This window comes from Eptatretus burgeri, chromosome 14, assembly GCF_056783735.1.
Source record: "Eptatretus burgeri isolate ZD-2024b chromosome 14, Ebu_testis_v1, whole genome shotgun sequence".
In the NCBI taxonomy this organism is placed as follows: Eukaryota; Metazoa; Chordata; class Myxini; order Myxiniformes; family Myxinidae; genus Eptatretus; species Eptatretus burgeri.
The window spans coordinates 6,898,212-6,906,563 of record NC_140974.1 but is presented as its reverse complement, the minus strand read 5'-3'; the positions used below and the strand labels follow the sequence as shown (position 1 = coordinate 6,906,563).

Here is an 8,352-nt window from a genome sequence, read left to right as displayed (position 1 = left end):
ACAAAAAAAAGGGTCAAACAATAATGATGATAATAATAATAATAATATTGAAAATTATTCGAACAAAATTATGAATTTGTCTTCTCTATATTCTCATAATAAAACTTTATTGAAAATCTGAAGACAAAAGCTCACACTCTCACGATGTCTCTCCAAAAGGACAGTCTGGAAGCCCCCCCCGCCCCCCCCATCCACTTTCACAACAATCTTCTTTAAGAAGTCCTTTCATTCAAGTTTCTGGGTCTCACTATCTGCCATAATCTTTCCTGGGAATGCCACGTTTCCAACCTGGCCTCCAAAGGCCAGTCTCCAACAGGGTATCCTCCATCGTGCAAAGTCCTTCCTTGGCCCTCCTGAACTCCTGATCACATACAAAGTGTCATCCGCAGCCTCATGGAGTACTGATCCCCCCCCTCTCAGCAGGTGCTCTCACCTCTCACCTTTCTTGGCTTCACGTTGTGGAAACCAAGGCATTTCGGATCGTTGGTATTTCCCGTGGTGAGGCTGAGTCTTTGGGTCTCGCTCTCTCACCGCAGGCATATCGGTGGTCTTTCTGTCTTCTACCATCTCCTCTCTGGCCTCACCCCCCCCTGCTCTCTCTGAGATATGTACCCCCATATTTCCGCAGGGCGCTCAAGGCCCACCAGTAACTCCCTTCTGTCACGTTCTCCAAAATCAAGAATCACTGCTCACCTTCACTCTTTCATTCCTCTTTTTTCCCGCCTTTGGAATAAACTCCCTCACTCTATTCATTCCCATTCTTCCCTCCAGGTCTTCAAAACAGCTGTTCACCACCACCTCTTATCACCCCCCATCCAAAACCTCGATCTTTTCTACCCCTGAAAGTCCCTGTAGTGTTCATCTTGTTTACCCCATGTTCCCACCCCATCCCTCTCCCTTCCACAGATCTCCTCTTGGCTCCTGTTCCCCTTGTTGTACATTCTGCATGTTCGCTGTCGTACGAGCCTCGACATTGTTTATAAAATAAAAAATATAAAAATGGTCAAAAAGTTACAGCCTGGACAGACGCACAGACAGACAACAGACACACACAGTTTTGATTGCACAACCCCGTTTTCCGCTGCACGGGGGATGGACGAATGAGGATAACAACATGGCCGAGTCTAAAGCATCAGAGGTGAAGTGGGTTAGAAAATGAATAATTAAGGCAAAAGGGACTTTGAATACAAATGGGACTCAGCTGCAGACACACACACACACACACCCACACACACACACACACACACCCACACACACACACACACACACCCACACACACACACACACACACACACACACACACACATACACACACATACACACATACACACACATACACACACACACACACACACACATCTCATCTCTGCACATATACACACACACACACACACACACACACACACACACACACACACACACACACACACACACACACACACACACATACACACACACACACACACACACACACACACACACACACACACACACACACACACACACACACATACACATGAACCCGCCCCCTCCCTGGCCACTCCCACAGGAACCGGGTGTTTTTGTTGTATTTAAAGACTAAAGCGGCACTCAGCGGAGTGCATACGTCCACCAGGCTGAACAGTCTATGTGTTGTATCCCACTGATAGGTCGGATCTGCATTCGGACATTAACTAAAATCGAATCAGCTTGCTCTTGTCACCTCCCCAACTCATCCACCAAGTTGTGTCACAATCCGTCCCAAACTTTTTCAGACATCGTGATATATATTGTTTTTGGCCCCATCTCTCAATGGTGAAGAATCACGTTAAAAATTAAATAATTCTCATATCCGATCGAGATCTTCACCAAAATCGAATCGATCTGCCCTTGTCACACACCCAACTTCTCCACCGAATTTCGTCCGAATACGTCCACATCTATTTGAGATATCCTGCTTACAGACAGACAAACAGGCGGGCAGACAGGGGTGAGGGCATCACGTCGGTCCACCTTCCGTGGCGGTATTCAATCAAGGAAAACACTATTTCATCCGTCAATCCTTCATCCACTGACTCGCGATGCCGTCATCTCAGATCTGAATCGCATGTGCTGTCTTGATTTGTCGATCAAGTTCTCATGCTCCTGGTTATTAGTATCATGTATTCAGACATCGTACGCGTTTCGGTACATCGAGGCAGTAACATTAGAATATGTCGATGTATGTAATGTGTCACCGATTTCCCCTTCTCCTCCCATCATCAGCACCAAACTCCAACCGACCCAAACCACAAAGCTTGTGGTTGTCGATGAAGACCACTCCGTTCGTCTGATGGTTCTCTTGGAGCCATTGTCTTCTTTGACAACACATCAATCTCTGATACAATGCTTTGTGGCTCTTGCATTGATTTGCAGAAACATTGGGCAGTTTCGAAAATAAAAAAAAATGGAGAAGGCAACGACTTGTTTCGGCATTTATCCCGAACCACCAAAAATGCATTTCACAAACGAAATGACTTCAAACATCAAAATCCTTAGAAACACCACAATTGGTCTCGTACTCTCGTGTTGTTAAGGTTTCAGAAAGTAATGTTTTCATCTCGAGCATTATGCATGGCTGTGGTGCATTTGGTGGCTTATCAAGTCATTAAAAAAGATCTCGATAATAATAATAATAATAATAATAATAATAATAATAATAATAATAAAAATAAAAATAACAAAGGTCCAAACGTGTAAATGGGTGAGAGCAAGGGTTTTTACAAAAAGGTCTGGATGTGCTCATGTAGCCTTTTGTTTATTGTACCTTCAGAGAAAGAGGAATAAGTCAGGCAAACGGGGCCCGGCATGCATTGGAAGGAGTTGTAATTTGTTTTCAAAAATCAATGCTATCACCATTTTTCTCTGGCCTTGCTATCGCCACAAGGCCGCCCAAGTCCGATACCCTGCACGCCAATGCCGCAGATAGGTGGGCTTTGAGCTGTAGGTGTTGTAGATGGTTGGTGGGATGCACGATGATGAGAGGAGGATGAGAGAGGGTTGTTGGTGAAGAAAGGAGGCGCGACGTGGAATTGGAAGGCAAAGAGGGGAAAATGGGGTGGGGGGGGGGGCAATGACAACGTGAGGATGTGTATGTCGGATAACTGAAGAAAAGGTCTCGATAGTCTGACCTTTCACTTAGATCTTTCGTTCTCACTGTGGTCCAGGCCCTGACGCAAATGTTGTCTTTGCCTTGCCGTGAGCTTCCATTTTGGATGTAAAAGCTACATTATGAAAACTTTATGCCTGATGTTGGCTTCATGGTTAGGGTGGTGGGCTTGTGATCCTTTGGTCCTGAGTTCAAATTCCACTTGGCTGTTGAATTCATACCAGGTGGGGTTGACTCGGCCTCTCATTCTTTCGAGGTCGGCAAAATGAGTGTCAGCTTGCTGGTATCCTGTGCTGGTGTAGTGAGCCATCCAGGATTGTACTCAATAGCCCAGGAGACTGCTTTGGCAGCACCGACGCTCAGCCCAGAGTATGATCCCAATGGATGAAAACTTTTGACTTTTAATCCCTCACAGTTGCTTCTTTGGCAGAGATCTCAAACAAAATTGATCAAAAAAAAAGCATAAAACCATCAAGAACAGAAAAAAAGCCTCATGAGGGTTCACAGGTGCACACATCGTTAAATTTCCTCAAATGGTCAACACTTGGAATGTAATCACAGAAGTCATTTCGGCAGAAGATGCTCGGCCGAGCTTCCACCAGACAGCTCGTCCAAAAACAAAACAAAAAAGCAAACGCTCGGTGTGCCGGAACACGAAGCAACCACAAAATATCAGGAGAAAAATCTTTGCACAACTTCCTTCAGAGGCAGGCCGACGACGCAGTGCCTCAATATTTACAAGCGAATTCACTTATGGAAACATCTTTATCGAAAGTTTTCATCTCGCTACAAACCAAAGGCAAGTTTGAAAATGTTTATCCCGAGAGGTTAGCCAAAACACACGCGACTGCATGCCGCTTGACGTATTTACCATGGTCCACAGCCGATAACCAAGCAAGATAACCAAGTGACAGTTTGCACGACACTGAGCCAAAACATCCTTCATTCAGAGATCCAAAGTAGAGTTTCAATTTATACTTCGTAACTCTTCATGGCCTCTCGATTTTTTTAGATCCTCCTGGAGGATCTCTAAGTCTTACTCACGTTGTTGTTCTTCATCTTCTTCTTGTGGACTTTTTTGTTTCACAGCCTACATTTTTCATCGAAACTTCCTGAAACTTGGCATGTATATGTAAAAATTCCCTGCGCAGACAGGAACCATCTCCGATTTTGAAAATTCCTCCAAGAAAAAAAAGTTATGACGTCAAAATATCTCCGCTAATGGAAATCGCCTAAAAAAATATCTCCGAAACTCGGCAAGCTGTTTGAATTTTGTTTGCGGGAATCGAACAGGGCATTAGCAGAGATGAATTACCGCACATATGATACATCACCATGACGTCATATCAATTTTTATGACGTCATTCCTATTTTTTGACATTTTCTGTTTCACAACCCAGAGTTTTCATCGGATCTTCGTGAAACTTGCCATGTATATGCAGAAAGCCCACGCGCAGGCAGAAACCATCTCCGATTTTGGAAATTCTTCCCAGAAAAAAAGTTGACGTCATAATATCGCCGCTAATGGAAATCGCCTGTACCATTATCTCCGAAACTAGGCAAGATGTTTGAATTTTGTTTGCGGGAATCAAGCCGGGCATTAGCACGGATAATTTATCGCAAACCTGATACATCACAATGACATCATATTCGTTTTGATGACGTCATCATAAAGAGGACGAGGATCTCAGCTCATTCAAGCTTGTTTATTTTTCTCTTCGATCCTTCCATAAGATAATACAGGTGACGGGGTAATGACCTTCTCATTCGGCCACACGACTTGCACAACACACACACACACACACACACACACACACACACACTAGCCTGGTTAGGTTAGACATGGACACGATGGGGCGAACACACCCCTGCCGCAACTGTGAAAGACTCACCGGTGGTAAAAAGCAGCACCAGTGAGCACCATTGAGTAATCGTTTGTCCATTTGGACGTGTAGCCCCACCGTGCTTTGTTCGCGTCCCAGAAGTGGCTGCGAGCTGGGTAACCAACGATGCGCTCAGGAAAATTCTGCCACACGGTGAATGCGAAGTCCACCTGCCGGCCAAGCATGCCAACACTGTGATGCACAACAGAATCAATCAAAAACGGCCGCTTTGTTGTTAAATAGAGTCATGTTTACCTCGGTGCCCTGAATCTGAGCTAATTACCACACCGGCACACTTTTATTCTGTTAAGAAGATGAATGTGACCTTTGAATGGCATTCATGCAGTCAGTGCTGTGCCATGTGGCTCGCTAGGCAGTCCTACGAGACAACATCAACTTTGCACAGCCTTGAAGTGTCACTCTCAGCCGCGTTTCCTGCAGGTTTACAAAGGACAAAGCACTGCCTCGAGTCGTTGTGGTCATCAAATAATTGTTGCTCTGAACTCACATCTATATCATCACTTGAGCATCTCGGGTGTCTCTCTGCGTATCAACTTTAACAAATTACTACTACGACTCAGCGGACGCATCCGAGATTAAAAACTTGTCGCATTACTTCATCGGAGTGACCATCGTCAATCGCTCATGAGGATCAAAGTGCGCTGAAACAAAAAGTCGCTCCGTGGAAATACGACAGCTTCGTTCGGGTGTCTCAATGACGTCTGTGATGCTGCAAGATTACAAGTTGACCAATAGCTTCATCATGTTGCTCGAGGCCAAAGATCTGAGCCTTTATCAACCAAATTCCTTCCTCGGGCAATTTTGAGACTTTTTCGCTCATCGGGCTCCACCTGCTACTACACTCAAGACAAATCCACGGGGTTTGCACGACGCTTTGTATGGTCGAGGAAGCTCATAACTCGTGGTATAGGAAGCCAAGCTGTGCCCATGCTTGACAGGTCCTCGATCTTTTGCCATTAAAAATAGATGTAAATGATGCAGCTGACAATCTCTAGAACAGACACAAATGACTGATGCCTCCCACAAGTATGTAGCACTCTATCTGATCACGTGGAAGATTCTGTTATGTAATGAGACACATCGATTTGGGAAAAAGGAGCACAAAGCATTGTCACTCACTGCTGCTAACATTGCACTAAACTCTTTTGGGAATAGCACCGGCTATGTCTAATTTTCACAAGTCATGACGATACCATAACATATATATGTTTATATACAAGGGTCTACTCTCCTGGAGGAACAAAATGACAGAGCACAGCAGGTTTACAAGCTAACTAAAGGTGTGGGAGGGATGGACATACACAAGAAGGAACAACGCACAAATGAGTCACAGTAGTCCAGAGAGGAACGAATGGGAAAGAATCAGTGTGTGCCGAAGAGATCATGAAGAACCAGACCAGAATGGGGAGCCATACTTCATGGAGCACATGGCGAACAAAGCACGAAAGCTTTGTTCGCCATGATGAGCTAGTTGTGGCTCAGGAAAGTCTCAGCTCTACGGAGATTACCCTGATGGAAACTGGCTGTTAATACTAGCTTGGCGATGTCTTTCTCCCCTGAAAGCTCATGGCAGACAGTGAGACGAAGTCGTTCCATGGACTGCACCTCTTCCAGTGGACGTTATGAGAAGTGGATCGGATAGTTCAGTTGCCGATCCTTGTGGAGACAGTGGGAGGGACTCCGAATTGTGGTGATGAAAGTTATTACCTCCACCACCGAAGGTGAAGGAGGTTATGTTTTCACCCCTTTCTGCCTGTTTGTTTGTATGTTTGTCTGTGTGCAGGCTATCTCAAAAAGTTGTGGATGAAATTTGGTGGTGGTTGAAATTTTGCGGACAGGTTCCATGTGTGACAAGGATGAACTGATTAGATTTTGGTGAAGATACGAATCTGGATCTGGAAACGAGAAATATTTAATTTTTAAAGTGATTTACAGCCAAAAACGATACAGTACTATATAGCATGATATCTCAAAAATGTATTTTGTCCGATATGTTCCAAAGGTTCAGGTATTACGTGGCGGAGGTGTGCGTCCCACCGAGTACCCTTCTAGTTTTCCAAGTATTTATAACTTGAGTGACTGAGCTTCTATCTGAAAATATGTATGTAGATCCAATCTGCTGTTGACAGATCCAATCTGAGTACCTCCTTTATGAGCGTATGAACAGAAGTTCAAATCTCATATACCACGTTTATTTGTTCGCCATCTCCTGATGTCCCTGTCCTGCACGTAAGAAAGACAAAAGTCTTCCATGATCTTTAAGAAAAATCTTTGCTTCTTCGGCGTCACTCGTTTGCAGCACAAGGGTGGCATCATTCGCTGAGGGTGCGGCTGCACCACTGATGCAATGCCCTCTCTTGGTTAGAGCGGGAATTGGTAATTTGTTCATGATGCCACCAATAGCTCGCCTACTCTTCGCGAAGGTCACCGCAGGATGTTTGACCACCAACTTACAGAGAGCTTACAGGTGAGTGTGCATACCTCAAGGCCAACCTGTCATGCCAAAATCTTTGCTGTCGTTATATAATACAGCATATAGGTGAACAATTTGATATTCTTTGTAAGAAAAATCTTTACAGCTAACTAACAATGATGTTCAAATATTCATAATTTAGTATTCTTCACCTATTTAATAAGACACACGTGACTGGTGCTTTTAAAATGAGGAGAACGACGTTTTTTGATTTTTTTTTTTTTATAGACGATGGAACCAAATGTTTGGAACAAATCAACCTTTGTGAGCAGGGCAGCAAAAAATATGGGTAAACAACAAACGACAAAACTAATCAAAAAACATGACAACGGGTAAAGCTAAGTATAGGTGATGATACTATAAGTGTCATAAATCCGAGAATCCAAAAGAGGAGGATTGAAAGGAAATCGCAAAAGACGATGCCGCGTCGAGCTCCGCACCTCATTCGTTGATAAAACGATATCTTCATCAAGCGAAAGCACGGAATCTGTCTGGATGACGTCCAGTGGCATGAAACGGCTGCTAATGGTCTGCCAACATGACACATCATACACTGCAATCAATCGGTATCACTTTCACAGCACGAGATATTTCGGTGAATTAGGACCAACAAAACACTTTGAATCAAACACACATTCGTCATTCGTTACCATTTCTGTACATTTTGAATTTTCATTCATTGCATTAGACCACAGCTGTTGGTGTTGTCCCCTCATTCCTCCTTCCCAAATTAATTTTGACCCGCCTGGGAAAGAATAGCATCGATTCGCTTCAAGTGTGCCTTGCATTGTCTGACTCTGATGTTCGGCGGGCAGTCGCCGCCTCGGTCGAACTCAAACATTCTTGAG

The 8,352-nt window shown here is 44.3% G+C and overlaps 1 protein-coding gene across 2 annotated transcripts in view; it reads right to left on the bottom strand.

Moving 5' to 3' along the window:
* The window catches only part of EXT1 (exostosin glycosyltransferase 1), a 218,277-nt gene that overhangs the window by 10,924 nt on the left and 199,001 nt on the right, over nt 1-8,352 (bottom strand). For both annotated transcript variants that reach the window (XM_085853626.1, XM_085853627.1), the window contains 2 exons: nt 7,945-8,034; nt 5,020-5,180 (listed from right to left, as the gene is read on the bottom strand). In XM_085853626.1, the coding sequence (XP_085709752.1) occupies nt 5,020-5,180; nt 7,945-8,034 (251 nt within the window). The remainder of the gene's footprint in view (nt 1-5,019; nt 5,181-7,944; nt 8,035-8,352) is intronic.